Source organism: Bombyx mori, chromosome 3 (genome assembly GCF_030269925.1).
Source record: "Bombyx mori chromosome 3, ASM3026992v2".
NCBI lineage: Eukaryota > Metazoa > Arthropoda > Insecta > Lepidoptera > Bombycidae > Bombyx > Bombyx mori.
In genome coordinates this window covers 7,858,528-7,884,365 of record NC_085109.1, presented here as the reverse complement: position 1 = coordinate 7,884,365, position 25,838 = coordinate 7,858,528, and the positions used below count along the sequence as shown (strand labels likewise).

The 25,838-nt window shown below is 46.4% G+C and overlaps 1 protein-coding gene across 2 annotated transcripts in view; it reads right to left on the bottom strand.

Moving 5' to 3' along the window:
- The window catches only part of LOC110386645 (monocarboxylate transporter 4), a 107,102-nt gene continuing 81,264 nt past the window's right edge, over positions 1-25,838 (bottom strand). For both annotated transcript variants that reach the window (XM_038020501.2, XM_038020508.2), the window contains 9 exons: positions 21,364-21,514; positions 18,373-18,491; positions 4,706-4,873; positions 3,155-3,314; positions 2,340-2,481; positions 2,016-2,147; positions 1,769-1,943; positions 1,235-1,387; positions 1-1,163 (listed from right to left, as the gene is read on the bottom strand). In XM_038020501.2, coding sequence (XP_037876429.1) covers positions 628-1,163; positions 1,235-1,387; positions 1,769-1,943; positions 2,016-2,147; positions 2,340-2,481; positions 3,155-3,314; positions 4,706-4,873; positions 18,373-18,491; positions 21,364-21,514 — 1,736 coding nt within the window. In that variant the 3' untranslated portion in view covers positions 1-627. The remainder of the gene's footprint in view (positions 1,164-1,234; positions 1,388-1,768; positions 1,944-2,015; positions 2,148-2,339; positions 2,482-3,154; positions 3,315-4,705; positions 4,874-18,372; positions 18,492-21,363; positions 21,515-25,838) is intronic.

Below are 25,838 nucleotides of genomic sequence, written 5' to 3'. Positions count from 1 at the left end.
TTTCTAAATAATTATTTTTATTCGTAACCAAAAACTTTTTTACAAACACAACAACTTTTGAACAGCTAAAACTATAAATAATAATATTTTAAAACGTTTGAAAAGAAAATGCAATTAATTAAAAAATCTATATTTTGATATTTTTGTTACCAAAATTTATTTACGAATTGACAATTTTAAAATTATACTCAATACAGATTATACAGTTCATATTTTAGGGACTTGTAATTTACATTAGGTCAATTTAAATTTACACTATAATAATGATCATAGGGAAAATGTTTTACAAGACCTCACCTACTTATTTGTAAACATGATTATTGACTAAATGTGAAGGTCCCATCCATATCAACTATTTTACGTTAATCTAATTTTGTTTTAAAGATTATTTAACGATTTTCGTCAGGAAGATCGTTTTTATTTTAATGAATGTCCTTTATAAACTCCAGAATAAAACAACACTGATCCCAAAAAATAATATTCTACAAAACAATAAACTATATTTGAACTACATCTGTGATGCTTGAAAAAATATATTTTTTGTAATGCAGTATGGTCATGTCCAGACGTCCGCGTCACGTTAAATGATTGGGTCGAACGATAAATTCGAAAATTTGTATACGTCATTCAAACAGATGTAGTGATTTGTTCTATGAGATGATGTTCACGTCGCCGGCACGCACCGCGACATGAGCCGGCGCGACCCCACGATGATGTGCGCGTCGCCAGGCCCTCTGGGACGCTGCGGGATGAACGCAATGGCACCGTTTGACGGTAACAGTCCGGGCAGTGCGTAGCCGAGCAACATGCCCTGTCCAAAGGTGCTGCGTACGACAATGATTTGGGTAGCCGCGCACCGCACGCTGGTCCCGGCCACGCACAGTATGCGGCCGCGCCTCCAGCACCGCACGCGCACCACGCGCCCCCTGCCCCGCACCGCAGGGGACTCGTACACCGACAGGACTCCGATATGGAGGGAGCGGCAGCGGGCGGAGGTGGTTCCGGCTCGCGTTTCGAAAATCCAACGAAAAACAAAAGGAACGCGCCCGCCAATGTTGCCGCCGTCGAAAAATAGAATCCCGCCCTGGGAGCTTGCTGGTTTATGTAGCCTGTTACGGGAACGCCTACTATAACAGGGATTGCTTCGGCTCCTTGAACGTAACCTAAAAATGAATTTACGGTTAGCTCTAAATAGCCGCATACTTTTTTTTTTATTCTCAAAGAAGTTCCTCACCCCAAACTTTAGTGAAGTGTCGACCACGAACCCTTTCCATTGTCAGCATTTTGAGAGAATACAGATATCCACCGAGACATAGCCCGTACATCCACGCGAAAAGGACATAGCCATGATAACCTTCGACGCTGCTCAGAGCGAGCATTGAGATGCCTGTGACAGAGAGACGTGTAAGTATTATGCGATAATAAATAATATTATAGTTTAAAAAAATTTACAAAATACGCTTTTATAGAAAATCCAACTAAAAAATAGAAAATAAATTTTAATAAATTTGAATTAAAAAAAGTTTAAGAAAAATGATTTTATTGTAAAAACGCGTAATAAATTGTTTTTTCTTTTTTTTTTTTTTATTATATTGTCATCGGTCCTTAATAAGTATACCGAATTTCGAGCTAATCCGACGTTTTGAAGGGGGTCAAAATCATGTTCAAAGATTCCCTTACATACGAGTACTAACATACTAACATACATACGTCTGAAGCTAATAAAAGCGTATTAAAATACCATAAAAAAATTTGTTTACGAGCATACCTATACCGAGCATCGCTGTTTGACATAAGTACTGCTTAGAGACCAGACATTGCGCTGAGGGTCGTACAAGAACGAGTCCAAAGCCTGCACACCCGAGCACCGCTGCGAATCCCAAAAACGTCTGCAGCAACACCAAAGCACTTTCCTCTAAGCCCTCCTGAAATCCCTGTAAAGCCTGCGAAAAGCGTTCGAAGATTTTAATCAGCGAAAACGGAGAGTTATTCTGAACTTCCTCAATTAAACTTACCAGAAAAAATACTGGGGTATAAAGTCCGAAAGCCGCTAATCCGGCGGCCAACAACAAAACTTTCGCGGGTCGAGATTGAAGTGGGCTTAGATCAATAAGTGGAGGTCGTTTTATACCCTTTTTTTCCTTCACCTTAATGAAAAAAACATTCATTTATAATCCGTCCTAAATAACGTTGACTTTAAATTACTTGCGATTCGGCGTTAATTTGAAGTAAAGATGATGGGGATTTTAGCGTCTTAATTAAAATTTTCATTTCTTTGTCGAGTCATTACTCTGCTACGTGAAATTTGAGGAATTGTTTTAAATGAAAACTGTATGTACCTTTCGACGTTGATTTTTTAAATGTAATATAGCTCTGCGTTGAGGATGGTATAAAGAGGCACTGCGGTAAACAGCACTTAGAAAAAATGCCAAGACTAAAACTCCCGTGACCGCTTGCAATCCTAATCGCCAACCAAGCTTTCTGAAACAATTGTTAATCGATATATATAAAAATGAATTGCTGTTTGTTAGTCTCGCTAAAACTCGAGAACGGCTGGACCGATTTGGCTAATTTTGGTCTTGAATTATTTGTGGAAGTCCAGAGAAGGTTTAAAAGATAGATAAATATGAAAATGCTCGGAATTAAATAAAAATTACAATTTTGTTTTTCCTTTGATGTGTCCCCGGTCGGACGGATTGCTTTTGTTTGTTTTAAGATTATTTTATACAAAAGTTTAGGTCTTTCATTTATCGATTGAGGCACTACGAAGTCTGCCGGGTCAGCTAGTTGTTAATAAATTATATGAATAGATCAGATAGAGATCTCTTTGCCTTCTTAATAAGTTAACTTCACACTGTGGTGACTTTGGCAATGTAATCCTGAAAGTTGTTTTCTGTTACATAACGAATCATAGTAAGACTACACCGGGTTCAACTACCACAACCGTGAAGCCGTGCTTATTCCGGATCCCTGTCAGCTGTTCCAAGGTAGTGCGATGCTTGAAGTCAAAATAACTTATGCTTCTGTATGTTTGTAATACCTTGTTTGGAACATATTTTGAATTTGAGACTACACATTACAATTAAATTAGGATAATCACCAAATATAGTATATGTGATAATATAATACATTTAAAAATATATTAGTGACTCACCCAACTGCTTCTTTGTATGCAACGCTAAACAGAGCAATGCCTACACCACCGCCAGCATGAGCCACTAGTTCTACAAATTGTCTTCTTCTACGAAAATATGCTCCAAGTACTAGGCCTGCTGCTTCTCTTACTAAGCCGCATCCAATACCAAGTACAACCCCTGAGGATTTAGTTTACTCAATTAATTTTGATCGATTGATAAATTACTGGTAGCTTTACTGGTGGTAGGACCTTTTGTGAGTCCGCTCGGGTAGGTACCACCACCCTGCCTATTTCTGCCGTGAAGCAGTAATGCGTTTCGGTTTGAAGGGTGGAGCAGCCGTTGTAACTATACTGAGACCTTAGAATTTATATCTCAAGTTGGGTAGCGCATTTACGTTGTAGATGTCTATGGGTTCCAGTAACCACTAAAGACCAGGTGGGCTGTGAGCTCGTCCACCCATCTAAGCAATAAACAAAAAATTTAAAGTCAAAGCGTTTTCTATGCAAGTATTCGGGATATAGCGTTGCCACTGAGAAGAAACCTAGTGCTTGATCTTTTCCAATATGAATATGTACTTCGCTACACAAAAATTGTACAATATTTTAAATAAGGTCTACATTACTGAGCTCTAACCTAAGATCTGTTCAGACGTTGCGTGTGGAGCACAATTTCAAACCGACATATAATAATAGTTTAACTAAGCTAATTGATTATTCAGTGAATATTTGAGACGTTGTTGATCAAAGTGTAACAGATTCGGTACAACGAACTTTTCTGTCTTCAAAAAGCAGTGTTATTTAAAATTTCTTAATTTTTTAGAGTTCCTAGTTTTTGTTTGTAGTTCTAGCGCTCGAAGTTTTTAGTTACACTTTTGAATTCAGTGTATTGTGTACATGAGGTCGTATTTTTTTCTTATAAGGATCGTGGTCAGTGACGTGTAATTGAAGAGACTTATGTCCAGCAGTGGACTGGTACAGGCTAATGATGACGATGATGACGTAATTTCTTCTGTAGAATAAATAAATCAAGAGTTTCCGATAATCTGTTTCAGAGTATTTCATAATAACGAAAAGTACACAGAAACCTTAAAGCGCTTTATTTGCAATTACATTTCCGTAAGTAATTCGTATTATCTCGTAAGAAATCCGTCTTCGCAGGCATCCCTCCAAAGGATTACCGGGTACCTACGTCGCGGTGCTGTCAATTAAGAAATGCTTTTGTCTGATAATTATAGGACTTTTTTTATTGCCTAGGTTAGTAGGGTGGACGAGCTCACAGCCCACCTGGTGTTTAGGTGTTTAGGTAACCACTTACCACACCAGGTGGGTAAGTGGTTACTGTAGCCCATAGACATCTACAACGTAAATGCGCCACCCACCTTGAGATATAAGTTCTACGGTTCTCAGTATAGTTACAACGGCTGCCCCACCCTTCAAACCGAAACGCACTACTGCTTCACGGCAGAAATAGGAAAGATGGTGGTACCTACCCGTGTGGACTCACAGGAGGTCCTACCACCAGTAATATGTTATGTTTTGTTTATGATTAAATTAAAGTTATTTTCTTACCGTAGCTTAGTAACGTTTGATGTAGCTGTGTCGCGAAGGATGTGAAGAGGCAGGCCAAAGGCAGCAGTAAGCCCCCGAGTAAAGCCACGAGCCTTGGTGACCGTCTCCGTCCCGCTACAAGAGCACCGGCAGCACGGGACACTCCCACGCAAATAGCTCCGGCCCACACTGTACCATAAATTCAAATTTATTAATTGCCGGTCTAGAATGACAAAAAAGTCATTTAAGTGAAGTCAATATGGTTGATTTTTGTTCGGTCGGTTAGTCATCTGTGGTATTTTCGATAGCGTTATTTCTGAAATCATGTAACAAATTATTTGGCTCTTTACGAAGCTAATTTATTTATTTATTTATAACTTTAGATACTAGACAGTGTAAAGGCGGACTTAATGCCATAGGCATTCTCTGACAATTTACCTTAGGGGAGTGCAGAGATGAACCTTGGTAGGGTGTAGTGTTATAGTGATATTAGGTACTTAACATATGCGTATATATAATGTTTGTTTATGCTAATGTTTATTTCAAACAAGAAAAGCGACGAAACACCAAAATATCGTTAAAATAAATGAAGGATTCTTTCATTCAGTAAGCAAAATACGTATCTTTATTACAAATCATTCCAAATGTGTGTGTGTGTGTATAATGTGGTTCAATTCATAATACTATGACGCTACGAATTCTCCTTTGTATAGCCCGTATTACACGGAAGGACTGATAACACCAGATATGATCGTTGAAAATCAATAAGTTAATTGATTCGGTGGTGTAGGAGTTAGCGTCCCTGACTATTGCCCGAAGGGTCGTAGGTTTGATCCCTACATTGAGCCAACATTGTGTGATGAACAGATTTGCTTGCTCTTTGTATGGGTGTTTACTACCTATATATGTAAATATTTAAACGTATCTCTATACTAATATTATACCTAAAGAGGAAAGATTTGTTTGTTTGTGTTTTTGTTGAATAGGCTCCGAAACTACTGAACCGATTTGGAAAATTCTTTTACTGGTTGGAAGCTACACTATTCCTGAGTGACATAGGCTATAATCTTTTTTGGAAAAAAATTAGGGATCCTTACTAAAACTTCAATAATGTAACCCAAGGTGTAAAAAAAATTACCTAAAATATTCTTTACTTCGCGTGCCCTGCGAAAACTATTGATGATAGAATAAAATAATGCACTACGACTTTATAGAACACATTATTATTTACAAAAAATGTCGCGACAGCATATGTCTAACTATTATAGTTTTGCCGCAATAAGTGTTCATTTATTTAAAAAATACAACAACATCAAATATCGTTGAAATTTTTCTTAAAGACCCGAGCGGAGCCGGAGCGGGCCGCTAGTATAATATAAGTATGTTTGTCAGTCTCTGATACCTAGCACAGGGAATTCTAAATTGGGACCGGATGACCGTGCGTGTTTTGTTCTCAGTTTTCATTATTATTAATTAATTAATAATAGTAGAGGTACTTAGTGCTTTTCATAAATTAAAACTCATAAACGCATTACATCGAATGTGTATTTAGTCTAATATATTTCATTGCATCCTGCTTTAGAGGTAATTCAGAAAATAAGTTCACCCATTTTCTACTTTCACGTAACCCAATTACGGTAACAGCTGCGAAATATGTACATTGTTAGTGCTTCAGCCTTGAATATAGGACTCGCCAGTGGAGCAACCTCCCGATCCACTAACGGTACCTCAAGCACCGGTCACCGTTCTCGTCGAACGTCGTCTTGCGACGAAGGGCTTGACGAGTAAATTAACCATCAGACACAGCCCACTGAGTTTCTCGTCGGATCTTCTCAGTGGGTCGCGTTTCCGATCCGGAGGTAGATTCTGCGAAGCACGGCTCTTGCTAGGGTTCGTGTTAGCAACGTCGTCAGGTTTGAGCCCCGTGAGCTCACCTACTAGTTAAGGTTCCGCTGAAATAGCCTCTCAAGGCTATCAGCATAGGTAGGAAAAAAAAGAAAAAAAGTGGAGTAATCGCGTCGCATCTAGCACTGGAGCTCAAAAACGTAAGATGAGTCAGCCATGTTTTCGCTGTATGCAAAGTAGATGTTAATTATATTAATTTCCCTGTGTCGTCTTGCGTCATTTTACGCGGTTGATCTGTTATTAATAAAAAAATTAGAAAATTACATTTCATGTGTAACAAAGACATTAATAACAAAACTTAAAATACCATTTAATATTATTTTGCCGTTCACTGAAATAACACATCTTGATGCTGATAGTTTTTTCAATTAGAATATTTTTCCCGACCTACCTAATAATTTTGTTGATAAATTTTGAGTAATCTATTCTATAAATCTATTGATTTATTTGAATATCAAAATTGCTGACTTATAACTGAAAAAGTTTGGTTTCATTTATTTACCTAAATACCACATTAATTTAAAGTTTAAGCTTTCAACATTATTTTCGTACATTGGAGTTCCATGAATGTGAAATTTGAAGTAGTTATATTGCTGTTTAATTTTGATTTAGAAGTAGCCGGTAACTTTTTTTTTTTTTTTTTTTTTTTTTTTATGATTGAAGGATTACTGGTGGCCCGGAGGCCTTTCCAGTTTCACCAGGACAGGTGGGCGAGCAAAGGCTCAGCCAGGAGGGGTGGGATTTGCTAACAGCTACCCGAGCGCCTCCGAAGGAGACCTAACAGCTCAAGAGCAGCTGCTTCGCGAATGAATCTACTACCGGATCGGAATCGCGACCCGCTGAGAAGATCCGGCGAGAAACTCAGCGAGCTTATTCATGGGTTAGGTTGCACGGCGAACTCTTTGTCGAGTTCGACGAGTACGGTTACCGAGGTCCCTAAGCCTGCTCCTAGAGCTGAAGGCGTCTAGTGCGAAGGTTATTGGATCTGATGGATCCGTAAGGACGTGTCTAGGGCGTCGACGGTGACTGGCTCCTGCATGATCAGGATTCGGGGAGTAGTCAGCGGCGGCTACGATAAGGCGATTATCATGACGCATAGCCTTATCGAAGTACCGTTCCGACGCTGACTTCATGTATTTCTGTATAGATTCGAGGCCCAGGTCGTCGTGTAGGTCAACGTTCCTCACGAACCACGGAGCTCCGACGGCTAACCTGCAAAAGCGGGATTGTAGAGATTGAAGGGTGTCTATGTGCGTGCGGGCCGCGTGAGCGAACACCACACTCGCGTAAGTCATGACGGGCCTTATGCAAGTTTTGTAAAGTGTCACCTTGTTCCGAAGGGACATTTTACTCCGCTTACAAATCATGGGGTAGAGTCTACCGAGAATAAACGCGGCACGGTCACGGACTGATTTTATATGCGGGCGGAATGTCATCGATGCATCCAGGGTAACGCCCAGGTACTTGACCTTCCTGGCCCAGGGTATGGATTGACTAAAGAGAGTAATCGGGGGTGTGAGATTCCTCCTCCTAATACGGGAGGAAATCCGTGTGGAGCTTCCCCTCTGAAAGAGCACCGCAGTACTTTTCGCTGGGTTGATGTCTATGCGCCATTTTCGGAACCACTGTCCTAGGGCTAGGGCTGCGCTCTGAAGCTTCTTCGCGATTAGGGACTTGTTTCTACTGGAATAGTAAACAGTCGTGTCGTCGGCGAATAAAGCTAAATGGGTCGGCGGCGACCGGGGAATATCGTTAACGAATAAGCTAAATAGGAGGGGTGAGAGGACAGAGCCTTGCGGGACTCCAGCTGTGAGAGGTCGTGGGGAGGAGCGGGTTCCCTCGACTCGATATCGAAAAGAGCGGTTCGACAAGAAGTCCCGTATGATGAGCACGAGACTATCCGGCACACCCATGTTGAATAGTTTGAAAATCAAACCGTTGTGCCAGACTTTGTCGAACGCTTTTGCGACGTCGAAGAAGAGAGCTCCCGTGTATAACGGTTTTGGTCGATTAAGCCCCACAAGAATGTGCTCCGTGAGGCGGTGCACCTGTTGAACGCATGAGTGATTTGTACGGAATCCGAATTGTTCATCGATGAGAATGCCCTTGGATGAGACGAAGTCTCTGAGGCGTTTGTAGAGCAGACGCTCATACAGTTTGCCTAGAGACATGAGGAGGCTAATCGGGCGGTAGCTCGTCGGATGATTTTTTGGTTTACCGGGTTTATGTATGCCGATAACGTCCGCTTCTTTCCACACCGCGGGAAAGATACAGTTCGCCATAGCGGCATTGAAAATAGATGCCAACATCACGATGAGTTGGACGGGTAGAAGTTTAATAACGCGGTTGGATATACCGTCGGAACCGGGAGCCTTGCGAGGACGTAGGTCTTCGATCAAGTCTTTAACTTCCATCGGGGTGACGGGTGGTAACACATCAGAGGGTGGCAAGGAGGCTCTGCGTTCTACCTCACTGTCTACTAATTCTACATGCACAGGGTCCACGGATTGAGTGCTGGGCGTGCACTGGGTTTGCAATGTATCGGCCAGCAGCTCTGCTTTTTCGTCATCATCGAACGCCGTGAGTCGGCCTGAGGGGCCTACGAGGGGGGGCATAGTTACTACCGTATCCGATTTGAGAGTACGAGCTAAGCGGTAGTAAGACCTTTGGGAGGGCGCGAGTCCTTCTAAGAAATCAGACCATCTGTCATCTCGGGCTTCGGCGATGCGAGACTTTACGTCGCGTTGTAGGGCACGCATTCGAATACGATTTTCCGCGGTAGGATACCTGTCGTAGGCGCGTATCGAGGCGTTCTTAGCTCTAAGGAGTTCCCTAATATCGTCGGACAATTTGAAGCGGTGAAGGAAGTCCTCCGCTACAACTTGTTTCGATGACCTATCTAATGTCGAGGTGATGTGTGACGTTAAGATGTCTATGGCTTCAGCGGTATCCTGGGGAGACGGGGTAGAGTCCGGGCTAAGCGGTAGCGATGGTGGATCAGATTCAGCCAGGCTGATGCCCAGCGTGTGCCAATCCACCACAGTCCTCGTGACGGGAACGGAATCGGGAGCGCGACCGAGCTTCATAACGACGGGACGGTGGTCTGAATCTAACTCTGAAACTACTTCGATCGAGTGTAAGCGCAGAGTTACGTTTTTTAATAACGCTATGTCGAGTATATCCGGGCGATGCGCGATATTTAGCGGGTAGTGAGTCGGGATTAGCGGAGCGACGATATCGAAGGCGAGATTATCGACTAACGCGTCAAGCCGCCTGCCATTCGGGGTTGTGGTGTGTGAGTTCCACCTAATGTGTTTACAATTTAGGTCGCCCGCCAGAATGACAGAGCTCCCCATGCCGAGCAGCGCCTCGATATCACTGCTTAGAACGATCTTATCCGGTGGAAGATAAACGGACGCGATAACGATCGGCGCGTGTCCCGTCAGTGAGATTCGGCACACTGATGCTTCGATATTAGCGAGCGCGGGAGGATCGAGTGGGACGCAATGCAGGGCTCTTCTATAGTAAATGACGGTACCACCACCACGAGCAGAGAGCCTGTCGTTCCTGACCATGTTATAGTTCGCGATTTTAGGGTCACGGCGCGCGGGCTTAAGTAGGGTCTCCTGCACTAAAAAGATATCAATTTGATGGTCACGCAAAAAGTCAGAAACCTGATCACGCTGATTTGCGAGACCGTAAGCGTTAAAAAATCCTATCGTTACGGATAGGGGCTTTATTCTACTTATATACGCCATTGATTACCGGCGGAGTGAGGGGAGGACGTACGTATTTAATGACGCGTATACGTCGGCGTATTCTTGCACAACGGCGATAAAGTGTTGTGCAGTGGAGGCAGAGCGAATGGCGTCGCCCAAAGCGTTAACGCGCTCAAAGTTGATCGACTGAAAGAAGTCGATCGCTAAAGCGAGATTGTCGGACGCGGTCGGAGGGCAAGTCGCGGGAGAGGGACGAGTCGCGGGGGCGGGACGAATCGCGGAGGAGGGAGTTGTAGCCGTGTTCATGTACGGCAGCGGTTTCGCCCAGGCCGAGACACTGGGCACCGGCGCCGGAACGAACGCTGGCTTAGCCTGCGACACAGAGGGTGCCGAGGCTTTGATGTCTGGGCCGGAAGCTCGGAGGCGGTTTTGGCGGGCGACGCGGCGATTTATTTTCGGGGCTTGGGGGCATCCGCGGTAATTTGCGGGGTGACCCTGTGTTCGACACAGGACGCAGCTAGGCGGTTCTGTCGCGGTTTTTTGATCGCGAGTGCATAGGGCCGTGGCGTGATCGCCTAAGCACTTGACGCATCGGGGGCGCGCGTGACAGTTACGGGAAGAATGCCCGTATAATTGGCAGTTATGGCACTGGCTAGGTGTGCCTTTCTTGTGTGGGGTTTCGACTGCGATTCCGGAAAGGCTACAGACCGTTCGGATGTTGAATATTTGCTTACCCTCGGGGGTAGGCTGGAGGGCGACGAGAACCATATTATATGGCTCCCTTCCGCGGCCTGTGTGCATGCGGTGTACGGAGTTAACCGGTAGGCCTTGTTCGAGAAGGTCGGCCTTGACGAGCTCGGCATCCAACTCTTTAGGGATGCCACGTATAACGGCACGGAGTTCGCGCTCCTCCTGGAGCGTATATGTATGGAAACTTATACGCTCCTTACGGAGGTAAGAAGAGAGGGCCCTATGGTCGTCGGATGTTCGAACCTTAATTTGAATGCCGTTCGCGAGGTTACGGGCATTCGTAAAATTGATATTTTTGGCCTTAAGGGCCAGGGAAACTCGTTCCCAAGCTGCCTTCTCTTGAAGGATTACCGGGGGAGGGGTCTGGGCTTTATTTTGTGCCACCGGACGCGGCGACGGAGTGGCACGGGCTGGAGGCGCAACGGGAGTCTGAGGGCGGGGGCGCGACGCGTTCGCGGCTTTGCTAATTTTAGCGGCCGCGGGAGCTCGAGACTCCGCGGCACGCTTCTTACCCTTTTGCACCAGGGTGAATCCATCCGTCGATGAGGCGGGAGCGAGGTCGACCTCCATCTCCGAGTCAGAGTCGGAGGACGAGGAGGCGGGCGCAGGTGACCTACGAGTAGGTGTTTTGGACGGCGCGACGGAGGCCGCGGATGATCGCGCTGCTGGAACGGTGACCACGGCGGACGACGCAGCAGTTTTACTCGCCAGTATAGGCGACGCGGGAACGGCAGGCACGACGGAGGCTGCGGTGCTCGATGCAGAAGCTTTGCACGCAGGTACAGGCGACGCAGGAGCAGCGAGCTCGGTGGAGTCCACGAGAGGGCTCGCAGTGTGATCGGCCTTGAAGGCCTGAAACTCGGAAGTGAGCTTTGGGTAGCGAAGCCGGAGAAATTCCGCAAATACAGCGTCCATGATGTCTACGTGCCCAGGTGGGGCTACCCTGGGTCTTAGAAAACACTCGCCTTGCGGCGAGGCCCCAACTTCTCGGACCTGAGCGGTTCTATTGAACACAGGTGGCGATGCGGCACGATTACTGTAGGACAAAGAAAAATCACAACAAAACGGAAATAACAAAAAGAAACAAAACAATTAAACACTTCCAGGAAGACAGTTTGTCGGCAGATGTACCACGAACACAGAAATAACAAAAGGAAACAAAACAAATAAAAACTTCCAGGAAGAGCACTTAGTCGGCAGATGTACCACGAACACAGGCCGCGCGAACAATGGCCGGGCTAACAAAAGCCGGGCGAACAAAGGCCGGGCGATCGAGTGGTCGATGAGCACGTCCGCGCGTGACGGGTGCCTCTATCGGAATGAGCCGGTAACTAATTATCGTTATTCAGTATTAACAAAATTTCAATTCGGAAATCGCTAGTGACATTCCCGGCGCACCGCCTACCGTAACGTTGACAACAAAGACTGCGGTCATAACCTAAATTGCTTTCATAATATTCGGACCGGCTTCATGAATCTTAGAGAAAATTAATTTAATAAATCAGGTCGGTCTAACAAATAGCGGTGACTCAGAAAGTTCGTTTACTTAATACTCGATCTTAATTTGGTTCGCAGAGCATGAATGCGTCGTGTAAACACAAGTTAGTTTTAATAAACGGAGGCGTGATGAAAAATTACTATTAACGCCTACCGTTCATAGAAAGTTATTTTAAGTGAGTAGCTGGGTTGGCTAACCAAATTGGAGTTCTATAACTTCTTTAAAACTTGTCTAGATGAATTTGTTTGTGTTGTGCGTAATGCCATTATTCTTTTATTGACACTGTAGATAAACTTTTGTCGCTATTGTCTGTTTAATTTAAATATATAAATTGAAGTCGTCGTGGCCTAAGAGCGGTGCATTCGTGTTGAACGATGCACTTGTGTTCGAATCCCAGGCCCATTCCACATTCATAGTTAACATTCTCTTACCAACCTCATTTTCATTCCGTCTCATCACACGTCCATACCATCTCAGACGCGCACTCTCTGCTTCTCTGTCACCGGTGCCACTTTCAGACTTCCTTTTTTTTTTTTTTTTTTTTTTTTTTTTTTTTTTTTTTTTTTTTTTTTTTTTTTTTTTTTTTTTTTTTTTATGATTGAAAGTTTACTGGTGGCCCGAAGGCCTTTCCAGTTTCACCAGGACAGGTGGGCGAGCAAAGGCTCAGCCAAGAGGGGTGGGATTTGCTAACAACTGCCCGAGCGCCTCCGAAGGAGACCTAACAACTCAAGAGCAATTGTTTCGCGAATGAATCTACTACCGGATCGGAATCGCGACCCGCTGAGAAGATCCGGCGAGAAACTCAGCGGGCTGATGCATGGGTTAGGTTGCACGTCGACCTCTTTGTCGAGTTCGACGAGTACGGTTACCGGGGTCCCTAAGCCTGCCCCTAGTATTAGAGCTGAAGGCATCTAATGCAAAGGTTATTGGATCTGATGGATCCGTAAGGACGTGTCTAGGGCGTCGACGGTGACTGGCTCCTGCATGATCAGGATTCGGGGAGTAGTCAGCGGCGGCAACGATAAGGCGATTATCATGACGCATAGCCTTATCGAAGTATCGTTCCGACGCTGACTTCATGTATTTCCGAATTGATTCGAGGCCCAGGTCGTCGTGTAGGTCAACGTTCCTCACGAACCACGGAGCCCCGACAGCTAACCTGCAAAAGCGGGATTGTAGGGATTGGAGGGTGTCTATGTGTGTGCGGGCCGCGTGAGCGAACACCACACTCGCGTAAGTCATGACGGGCCTTATGCAAGTTTTGTAAAGTGTCACCTTGTTCCGAAGGGACATTTTACTCCGCTTACAGATCATGGGGTAGAGTCTACCGAGAATAAACGCGGCACGGTCACGGACTGATTTTATATGCGGGCGGAATGTCATCGATGCATCCAGGGTAACGCCCAGGTACTTGACCTTCCTGGCCCAGGGTATGGGTTGTCTAAAGAGAGTAATCGGGGGTGTGAGATTCCTCCTCCTAATCCGGGAGGAAATCCGTGTGGAGCTTCCCCTCTGAAATAGCACCGCAGTACTTTTCGCTGGGTTGATGTCTATGCGCCATTTTCGGAACCACTGTCCTAGGGCTAGGGCTGCGCTCTGAAGCTTCTTCGCGATTAGGGACTTATTTCTACTAGAATAGTAAACAGTCGTGTCGTCGGCGAATAAAGCTAAATGGGTCGGCGGCGACCGGGGAATATCGTTGACGAATAAGCTAAATAGGAGGGGTGAGAGGACAGAGCCTTGCGGGACTCCAGCTGTGAGAGGTCGTGGGGAGGAGCGGGTTCCCTCGACTCGATATCGAAAAGAGCGGTTCGACAAGAAGTCCCGTATGATGAGCACGAGACTATCCGGCACGCCCATGTTGAATAGTTTGAAAATCAAACCATTGTGCCAGACTTTGTCGAACGCTTTTGCGACGTCAAAGAAGAGAGCTCCCGTGTATAACGGTTTTGGTCGATTAAGCCCCACAAGAATGTGCTCCGTGAGGCGGTGCACCTGTTGAACGCATGAGTGATTTGTACGGAATCCGAATTGTTCATCGATAAGAATGCCCTTGGATGAGACGAAGTCTCTGAGGCGTTTGTAGAGCAGACGCTCATACAGTTTGCCTAGAGACATGAGGAGGCTAATCGGGCGGTAGCTCGTCGGATGATTTTTTGGTTTACCGGGTTTATGTATGCCGATAACGTCCGCTTCTTTCCACACCGCGGGAAAGATACAGTTCGCCATAGCGGCATTGAAAATAGATGCCAACATCACGATGAGTTGGACGGGTAGAAGTTTAATAACGCGGTTGGATATACCGTCGGAACCGGGAGCCTTGCGAGGACGTAGGTCTTTGATCAAGTCTTTAACTTCCATCGGGGTGACGGGTGGTAACGCATCAGAGGGTGGCAAGGAGGCTCTGCGTTCTACCTCACTGTCTACTAATTCTACATGAACAGGGTCCACGGATTGAGTGCTGGGCGTGCACTGGGTTTGCAATGTATCGGCCAGCAGCTCTGCTTTTTCGTCATCATCGAACGCCGCGAGTCGGCCTGAGGGGCCTACGAGGGGGGGCATAGTTACTACCGTATCCGATTTGAGAGTACGAGCTAAGCGGTAGTAAGACCTTTGAGAGGGCGCGAGTCCTTCTAAGAAATCAGACCATCTGGCATCTCGGACTTCGGTGATGCGAGACTTTACGTCGCGTTGTAGGGCACGCATTCGAATACGATTTTCCGCGGTAGGATACCTATCGTACGCACGGATCGAGGCGTTCTTAGCTCTAAGGAGTTCCCTAATATCGTCGGGCAATTTGAAGCGGTGAAGGAAGTCCTCCGCTACAACTTGCTTCGATGACCTATCTAATGTCGAGGTGATGTGTGACGTTACGATGTCTATGGCTTCAGCGGTATCCTGAGGAGACGGGATAGAGTCCGGACTAAACGGAAGCGATGGTGGATCAGATTCAGCCAGGCTGATGCCCAGCGTGTGCCAATCCACCACAGTCCTCGTGACGGGAACGGAATCGGGAGCGCGACCGAGCTTCATAACGACGGGACGGTGGTCTGAATCTAACTCTGAAACTACTTCGATCGAGTGTAAGCGCAGAGTTACGTTTTTTAATAACGCTATGTCGAGTATATCCGGGCGATGCGCGATATTTAGCGGGTAGTGAGTCGGGGTTAGCGGAGCGACGATATCGAAGGCGAGATCATCGACTAACGCGTCAAGCCGCCTGCCATTCGGGGTTGTGGTGTGTGAGTTCCACCTGATGTGTTTACAATTTAGGTCGCCCGCCAGAATGACAGAGCTCCCCATACCGAGCAGCGCCTCGATATCACTGCTTAGAACGATCTTATCCGGTGGAAGATAAACGGACGCGATAACGATCGGCGCGTGTCCCGTCAGTGAGATTCGGCACACTGATGCTTCGATATTAGCGAGCGCGGGAGGATCGAGCGGGACGCAATGCAGGGCTCTTCTATAGTAAATGACGGTACCACCACCACGGGCAGAGAGCCTGTCGTTCCTGACCATGTTATAGTTCGCGATTTTAGGGTCACGGCGCGCGGGCTTAAGTAGGGTCTCCTGCACTAAAAAGATATCAATTTGGTGGTCACGCAAAAAGTCAGAAACCTGATCACGTTGATTTGCGAGACCGTAAGCGTTAAAAAATCCTATCGTTACGGATAGGGGCTTTATTCTACTTATATACGCCATTGATTACCGGCGGAGTGAGGGGAGGACGTACGTATTTAATGACGCGTATACGTCGGCGTATTCCTGCACAACGGCGATAAAGTGTTGTGCAGTGGAGGCAGCGCGAATGGCGTCGCCCAAAGCGTTAACGCGCTCAAAGTTGATCGACTGAAAGAAGTCGATCGCTAAAGCGAGATTGTCGGACGCGGTCGGAGGGCAAGTCGCGGGAGAGGGACGAGTCGCGGGGGCGGGACGAATCGCGGAGGAGGGAGTTGTAGCCGTGTTCGTGTACGGCAGCGGTTTTGCCCAGGCCGAGACACTGGGCACCGCCGCCGGAACGAACGCTGGCTTAGCCTGCGACGCAGAGGGTGCCGAGGCTTTGATGTCTGGGCCGGAAGCTCGGAGGCGGTTTTGGCGGGCGACGCGGCGATTTATTTTAGGGGCTCGGGGGCAACCACGGTAATTCGCGGGGTGACCCTGTGTTCGACACAGGACGCAGCTAGGCGGTTCCGTCGCGGTTTTTTGGTCGCGAGCGCAGAGGGCCGTGGCGTGATCGCCCAAACACTTAACACATCGGGGGCGCGCGTGACAGTTACGGGAAGAGTGCCCGTACAATTGACAGTTATGGCACTGGCTAGGAGTGCCTTTTTTATGGGGGGCTTCGACAGCGATACCAGAGAGCCTACAGACGGTCTGTGTGTTAAAGATTTTCTTACCCTCGGGGGTAGGCTGGAGAGCGACTAGAACCATATTATATGGCTCCCTACCGCGACCGGTGTGCATACGGTGCACAGAATTCACTGGTAGGCCTTGTTCTAACAGGTCGGCTTTTACGAGCTCTACATCTAACTCTTTAGGGATTCCGCGTATTACAACGCGGAGTTCGCGCTCCTCCTGGAGCGTATACGTATGGAAACTTATACGCTCCTTACGGAGGTAAGAAGAGAGGGCCCTATGGTCGTCGGGTGTTTGAACCTTAATTTGAATGCCGTTCGCGAGGTTACGGGCATTCGTGAAATTTATATTTTTGGCCTTAAGGGCCAGGCAAACTCGATCCCAAGCTGCCTTCTCCTGAAGGATAACCGGGGGAGGGGTCTGGGTTTTATTTTGTGCCACCGGACGCGGCGACGGAGTGGCACGGGCTGGGGGCGCAACGGGAGTCTGAGGGCGGGGGCGCGACGCGTTCACGGCTTTGCTAATTTTAGCGGCCGCGGGAGCTCGAGACTCCGCGGCACGCTTCTTACCCTTCTGTACCAGGGTGAATCCATCCGTCGATGAGGCGGGGGCGAGGTCGACCTCCATGTCCGAGTCAGAGTCGGAGCACGAGGAGGCGGGTGCAGGCGACCTACGAGCAAGTGTAGGTGTTTTAGAGGGCGCGACGGAGGCCGCGGATGATCGCTCAGCTGAAACGATGGTCACGGCGGACGACGCAGCAGCTTTTCTCGCCAGTATAGGCGACACGGGAGCGGCAGGCACGACAGAGGCTGCGGTGCTCAATGCAGAAGCTCTGCACGCAGGTACAGGCGACGCAGGAGCAGCGAGCGCGGCGGAGTCCTCGAGAGGGCTCGCAGTGTGATTGGCCTTGAAGGCCAAAAACTCCGAGGCGAGCTGTGGGTGGCGAAGTCGGAGGAATTCCGCGAATACAGCGTCCATGATCGCTGAGTACCCAGGTGGGGCGGCCCCGGGTCTTGAAAACACTCGCCTTGCGGCGAGGCCCCAACGTCTCGGACCTGAGCGGTTCTATTGAACACAGGTGGCAATGCGGCGCGATTACTACAAGACAAAGAAAAAGCACAACAAAACAGAAATTACAAAAAGAAACAAAACAAATAAATACTTGCAGGAAACCATTTTGTCGGCAAATGTTCCACGAACACAAAAATAACTAAAACAAAACAAATAAAAGCTTCCAGGAAACACACTTGGTCGGCAGATGTATCACGAACACAGGCCGCGCGAACAATGGCCGGGCTAACAAAAGCCGGGCGAACAAAGACCGGGCGATCTAGTGGACGATGAGCACGTCCGCACGTGACGGGTGCCACTATCGGAATGATCAGACTTCCTCTAACATATTCATTGACTGTAATATGAAATGACTGTAATAATAATGAACATAATTTGTGCCTTACCAGCATGATCTGCGGTTGGTCCAAGGTGTTTCAAAGCGTAAACGTGTAGCGCTCCGTAAGCCAGCTGTAGTCCGGTTGACAATAAGTGTGCAAGAAAGGCCGCTCCACAAACGATCCATCTATAACATCGATGCTGCATTAGGGAAAATACCTGTAGTTTTCCATATCAATTTTAGATAATACTAGCTGTACCCGTCCGCTTCGCTGGGCATTTAAAATTAACATTATTATATCTCACCCCCACAAATATTCTCATCATTACCGCCCCCGCAACTGGTGTAGGGAGCCCCCAACACTCATATAAATATTAGCCTATCCATTAAGTACATGTATTTTCTACATGGATACCAAGTTTCAAGTCAATCGGATACATGGTTCAGTAGTATTTTTTTATTGCTTAGTTGGGTGGACGGCGGGCTCCCAGCCCACCTGGTGTTAAGTGGTTACTGGAGCCCATACACATCCACAACGTAAATGCGCCACCCACCTTGAGATATAAGTTCTAAGGTCTCAAGTATAGTTACAACGGCTGCCCCACCCTTCAAACCGAAACGCATTACTGCTTCACGGTAGAAATAGGCAGGGCGGTGGTACCTACCCGTACGGACTCACAAGAGGTCCTACCACCAGTATTCAAACAGTATCGGGAATAAGTACATATACCTACGGAAACTCATGCGACGATTAACTCGTGGAAAGTTTTAAGAAATCACATGTTTAATTAATTCATCAAGTCAGCTTATAGAGTGTAAATAATATATAAATCTATAGTGGTTTTTACGGATGTTCCATTATAACTACTGAACCATGCATCCGATTGACTTGAAATTTGGTATCCATTTAGAAAATACATGTACTTAATGGATAGGTTAATATTTATATGAGTGTTAGACTCCCTAATAATAATGATAATAAATAATAATGTTAATTTTAAATGCACAGCGAAGCGGGCGAGTACGGCTAGTATTATTATATTATAGGTTCTATGACAATGTCTTTCGTTGTTTCTGTCATTAAGCTATCGAGCGTTCAAACAGACACCACATTATTAAGAATAGTTATTTTTGAAATAGAATAGTTTAAAAATCGCATACTAATTTAATACCATAAATTGTTTAGTTTATTTTCATGCCGACTCAGAAACATAACGAGATATTATCGGACGCCACCAGGAAATTGTATTCGTAAATTGTGTCGATAACCGAAGCACAGATTCGTTTATCGTCCAATCGATGAGTCGATCTGATCCACAAATTCTTATACGAGTATGTGTAAATGTATCAGTGAGTTGCAGTTCGAGAATGTTTCCCTACTTTTGTCATTCTTAGTATTTAATTGTATGTAATTATGACATTATTAGGGAACCTTTGATCTTATTTTCCTTCAAAGGTATAATCAAGCTCATGTTTTGCAGATTCTGCGAAAGAGAAGGTGGAATGGCTTTCGTAGGTATAAACTATAAACCTACATTAGTTAATACGTCATATATGTATTAAATTTCTATTTTATCTTTATCCAACAGCTAATGAGCTATTACGAACGATTATGAATAGGTATTTTTGTTAGTGTTTCTATAAAGGACCTTACAGAAACGCTAATCTATCTATCTATATATATAAAAATGAATTGCTGTTCGTTAGTCTCGCTAAAACTCGAGAACGGCTGGACCGATTTGGCTAATTTTGGTCTTGAATTATTTGTGGAAGTCTAGAGAAGGTTTAAAAGGTAGATAAATATGAAAATGCTCAAAATTCAATAAAAATAACAATTTTGTTTTTCCTTTGATGTGTCCCCCGTCAGACGGATTCTTTTTGTTTGTTTTAAGTTTATTTTATACAAAAGTTTAGGTCTTTTATTTATCAATTGAGACACTACGAAGTCTGCCGGGTCAGCTAGTTTATTATAAAAAAGAGCATTAGAATGATAAATTGAATTACAGGATTTTCGAGTGTAGAAATGGATAAAGTTGAAATATATTTTATGTTTATATTTATGTTATAATATATTTTTTTATTTTATGAATAAGCAAACAGAACAACTATGTATTATTTTTCTTAATGAAACAAGTATGGATAGTCAAAGGCGTACAATTTCTTCGCAGAATCTGAATTCATTATGAAAATAATATAATGATAACTCAATTTAGCCCCGTAGTTTTTATAAATAGCCTTATTTCAACTACAACAGATAATTACTAAGTCTCCATTTTTTTTAAATCTGGAACGAATACTATTATCACTTAAATTTACAAAGAACATAATTCACAAGTTTAAGTTTGATTAACATTTTATTCGTCTTCGGTTGCTTTTTCAGAGCAATTTTCTTGACAAAAACTCTTCAATAAGTAGGCGGTAAGTCAAAGTCAAACGGTAGATATTCATTTTCTAAGTCTTATTTTATCGCCAAGCATAAAACCGAGCCAATAAAAAAGTATTCGTGAAAACTTTTGCTTGATAAAATGACAGCCGTTAGACGTTAGATTTTATGACAACACTCGCTTCCTACGATTTTTCTGTCTTCGTAGTAAATTTACGCAAAATACTCAATGTTTTTTTTTTGGGTGAGAAATCTTATTTGTATATTCTGTGCGATTTTTCAGTAGTTTATAGCATATTTTGTATTAAGCTTTATTTAATTTAGACTAGTAGTGTTTTTAAAGTATAATTTTAAGGTCAAATATTAAAGGTTTCCTGGTATTTGGAAACGATTACTGGTGATAGGACCTCTTGTGAGTCCGCGCGGGTGGGTATCACCACCCTGCCTATTTTTACCGTGAAGCAGTAATGCGTTTCGGTTTCAAGGGTGGGGCAGCCGTTGTAACTATACATGAGACCTTAGAACTTGTCTCGGGGTGAGTAACGCATTTACGTTGTGGATGTCTTATGGGCTCCAGTAACCACTTAACACCAGGTGGGCTGTAAGCTCGTCCACCCATCTAAGTAATAAAAAAAACGAAATGGCTGCAATTAATTATAAGAAAAAAAAATTTACCCCCATCCTCCCTCAGGATAGAAGTGGTGCTTGATAGCCCGGGTGTCGAGTTCTCTTCTCCGCAGCGCGGGGATGGTGCGGTGCAGTGACCGCAGCTCGCGTTCCCGAAGCGCTCCTCCTGTGGATTCCTCTTCCCCGTCTGGCCATCCATCTGAAACAGAAATCATTGTAGTATCTGAAGTACAAAAGTCAGCAGCGAAGCAGACACGCATTTTTTTTTATTTCTTAGTAGGGTGGACGAGCTCACAGCCCACCTGGTGTCAAGTGGTTACTGGAGAGTATAGACCAGTGATTATCAAACTTATTTCTGTTACCGCCCCCTTTGAAAATCAATTACTTTTCAGCGCCCCCCATTTTTTATACACCCCTAAAACTTTAAAGCCACAATTTCATTAATTTAATTAATAAATGTTGTATTAATTTTAGTAAATCTAACCACGTAGTACATAATTATGTATTTGTAGATGCTATTATTGTTTCTTCATATTATTATATGTCCGTACATTGCTACAGAGCGTGTATTTACAAATTTGCAAAGTAAAAATGAATTCTTCTCATCAATATATTTGTTTAAATTCAGAATCACCAAAATAAATTGCTAGTTCACTGTACTATTACTGTTTCCTTTTGTTGTTTCTGTGTTCGTGGTACATCTGCCGACAAAGTGGTTTCCTGCAAGTATTTATTTGTTTTGTTTCTTTTCGTAATTTCTGTTTTGTTGTGCTTTTTCTTTGTCCTGTAGTAATCGCGCCGCATTGCCACCTGTTTTCAATAGAACCGCTCAGGTCCGAGAAGTTGGGGCCTCGCCGCAAGGCGAGTGTTTTCAAGACCCGGGGCCGCCCCACCTGGGTACTCAGCGATCATGGACGCTGTATTCGCGGAATTCCTCCGACTTCGCCACCCACAGCTCGCCTCGGAGTTTTTGGCCTTCAAGGCCAATCACACTGCGAGCCCTCTCGAGGACTCCGCCGCGCTCGCTGCTCCTGCGTCGCCTGTACCTGCGTGCAGAGCTTCTGCATTGAGCACCGCAGCCTCTGTCGTGCCTGCCGCTCCCGTGTCGCCTATACTGGCGAGAAAAGCTGCTGCGTCGTCCGCCGTGACCATCGTTTCAGCTGAGCGATCATCCGCGGCCTCCGTCGCGCCCTCTAAAACACCTACACTTGCTCGTAGGTCGCCTGCACCCGCCTCCTCGTGCTCCGACTCTGACTCGGACATGGAGGTCGACCTCGCCCCCGCCTCATCGACGGATGGATTCACCCTGGTACAGAAGGGTAAGAAGCGTGCCGCGGAGTCTCGAGCTCCCGCGGCCGCTAAAATTAGCAAAGCCGTGAACGCGTCGCGCCCCCGCCCTCAGACTCCCGTTGCGCCCCCAGCCCGTGCCACTCCGTCGCCGCGTCCGGTGGCACAAAATAAAACCCAGACCCCTCCCCCGGTTATCCTTCAGGAGAAGGCAGCTTGGGATCGAGTTTGCCTGGCCCTTAAGGCCAAAAATATAAATTTCACGAATGCCCGTAACCTCGCGAACGGCATTCAAATTAAGGTTCAAACACCCGACGACCATAGGGCCCTCTCTTCTTACCTCCGTAAGGAGCGTATAAGTTTCCATACGTATACGCTCCAGGAGGAGCGCGAACTCCGCGTTGTAATACGTGGAATCCCTAAAGAGTTAGATGTAGAGCTCGTAAAAGCCGACCTGTTAGAACAAGGCCTACCAGTGAATTCTGTGCACCGTATGCACACCGGTCGCGGTAGGGAGCCATATAATATGGTTCTAGTCGCTCTCCAGCCTACCCCCGAGGGTAAGAAAATCTTTAACACACAGACCGTCTGTAGGCTCTCTGGTATCGCTGTCGAAGCCCCCCATAAAAAAGGCACTCCTAGCCAGTGCCATAACTGTCAATTGTACGGGCACTCTTCCCGTAACTGTCACGCGCGCCCCCGATGTGTTAAGTGTTTGGGCGATCACGCCACGGCCCTCTGCGCTCGCGACCAAAAAACCGCGATGGAACCGCCTAGCTGCGTCCTGTGTCGAACACAGGGTCACCCCGCGAATTACCGTGGTTGCCCCCGAGCCCCTAAAATAAATCGCCGCGTCGCCCGCCAAAACCGCCTCCGAGCTTCCGGCCCAGACATCAAAGCCTCGGCACCCTCTGCGTCGCAGGCTAAGCCAGCGTTCGTTCCGGCGGCGGTGCCCAGTGTCTCGGCCTGGGCAAAACCGCTGCCGTACACGAACACGGCTACAACTCCCTCCTCCGCGATTCGTCCCGCCCCCGCGACTCGTCCCTCTCCCGCGACTTGCCCTCCGACCGCGTCCGACAATCTCGCTTTAGCGATCGACTTCTTTCAGTCGATCAACTTTGAGCGCGTTAACGCTTTGGGCGACGCCATTCGCGCTGCCTCCACTGCACAACACTTTATCGCCGTTGTGCAGGAATACGCCGACGTATACGCGTCATTAAATACGTACGTCCTCCCCTCACTCCGCCGGTAATCAATGGCGTATATAAGTAGAATAAAGCCCCTATCCGTAACGATAGGATTTTTTAACGCTTACGGTCTCGCAAATCAACGTGATCAGGTTTCTGACTTTTTGCGTGACCACCAAATTGATATCTTTTTAGTGCAGGAGACCCTACTTAAGCCCGCGCGCCGTGACCCTAAAATCGCGAACTATAACATGGTCAGGAACGACAGGCTTTCTGCCCGTGGTGGTGGTACCGTCATTTACTATAGAAGAGCCCTGCATTGCGTCCCGCTCGATCCTCCCGCGCTCGCTAATATCGAAGCATCAGTGTGCCGAATCTCACTGACGGGACACGCGCCGATCGTTATCGCGTCCGTTTATCTTCCACCGGATAAGATCGTTCTAAGCAGTGATATCGAGGCGCTGCTCGGTATGGGGAGCTCTGTCATTCTGGCGGGCGACCTAAATTGTAAACACATCAGGTGGAACTCACACACCACAACCCCGAATGGCAGGCGGCTTGACGCGTTAGTCGATGATCTCGCCTTCGATATCGTCGCTCCGCTAACCCCGACTCACTACCCGCTAAATATCGCGCATCGCCCGGATATACTCGACATAGCGTTATTAAAAAACGTAACTCTGCGCTTACACTCGATCGAAGTAGTTTCAGAGTTAGATTCAGACCACCGTCCCGTCGTTATGAAGCTCGGTCGCGCTCCCGATTCCGTTCCCGTCACGAGGACTGTGGTGGATTGGCACACGCTGGGCATCAGCCTGGCTGAATCTGATCCACCATCGCTTCCGTTTAGTCCGGACTCTATCCCGTCTCCTCAGGATACCGCTGAAGCCATAGACATCGTAACGTCACACATCACCTCGACATTAGATAGGTCATCGAAGCAAGTTGTAGCGGAGGACTTCCTTCACCGCTTCAAATTGCCCGACGATATTAGGGAACTCCTTAGAGCTAAGAACGCCTCGATCCGTGCGTACGATAGGTATCCTACCGCGGAAAATCGTATTCGAATGCGTGCCCTACAACGCGACGTAAAGTCTCGCATCACCGAAGTCCGAGATGCCAGATGGTCTGATTTCTTAGAAGGACTCGCGCCCTCTCAAAGGTCTTACTACCGCTTAGCTCGTACTCTCAAATCGGATACGGTAGTAACTATGCCCCCCCTCGTAGGCCCCTCAGGCCGACTCGCGGCGTTCGATGATGACGAAAAAGCAGAGCTGCTGGCCGATACATTGCAAACCCAGTGCACGCCCAGCACTCAATCCGTGGACCCTGTTCATGTAGAATTAGTAGACAGTGAGGTAGAACGCAGAGCCTCCTTGCCACCCTCTGATGCGTTACCACCCGTCACCCCGATGGAAGTTAAAGACTTGATCAAAGACCTACGTCCTCGCAAGGCTCCCGGTTCCGACGGTATATCCAACCGCGTTATTAAACTTCTACCCGTCCAACTCATCGTGATGTTGGCATCTATTTTCAATGCCGCTATGGCGAACTGTATCTTTCCCGCGGTGTGGAAAGAAGCGGACGTTATCGGCATACATAAACCCGGTAAACCAAAAAATCATCCGACGAGCTACCGCCCGATTAGCCTCCTCATGTCTCTAGGCAAACTGTATGAGCGTCTGCTCTACAAACGCCTCAGAGACTTCGTCTCATCCAAGGGCATTCTTATCGATGAACAATTCGGATTCCGTACAAATCACTCATGCGTTCAACAGGTGCACCGCCTCACGGAGCACATTCTTGTGGGGCTTAATCGACCAAAACCGTTATACACGGGAGCTCTCTTCTTCGACGTCGCAAAAGCGTTCGACAAAGTCTGGCACAATGGTTTGATTTTCAAACTATTCAACATGGGCGTGCCGGATAGTCTCGTGCTCATCATACGGGACTTCTTGTCGAACCGCTCTTTTCGATATCGAGTCGAGGGAACCCGCTCCTCCCCACGACCTCTCACAGCTGGAGTCCCGCAAGGCTCTGTCCTCTCAC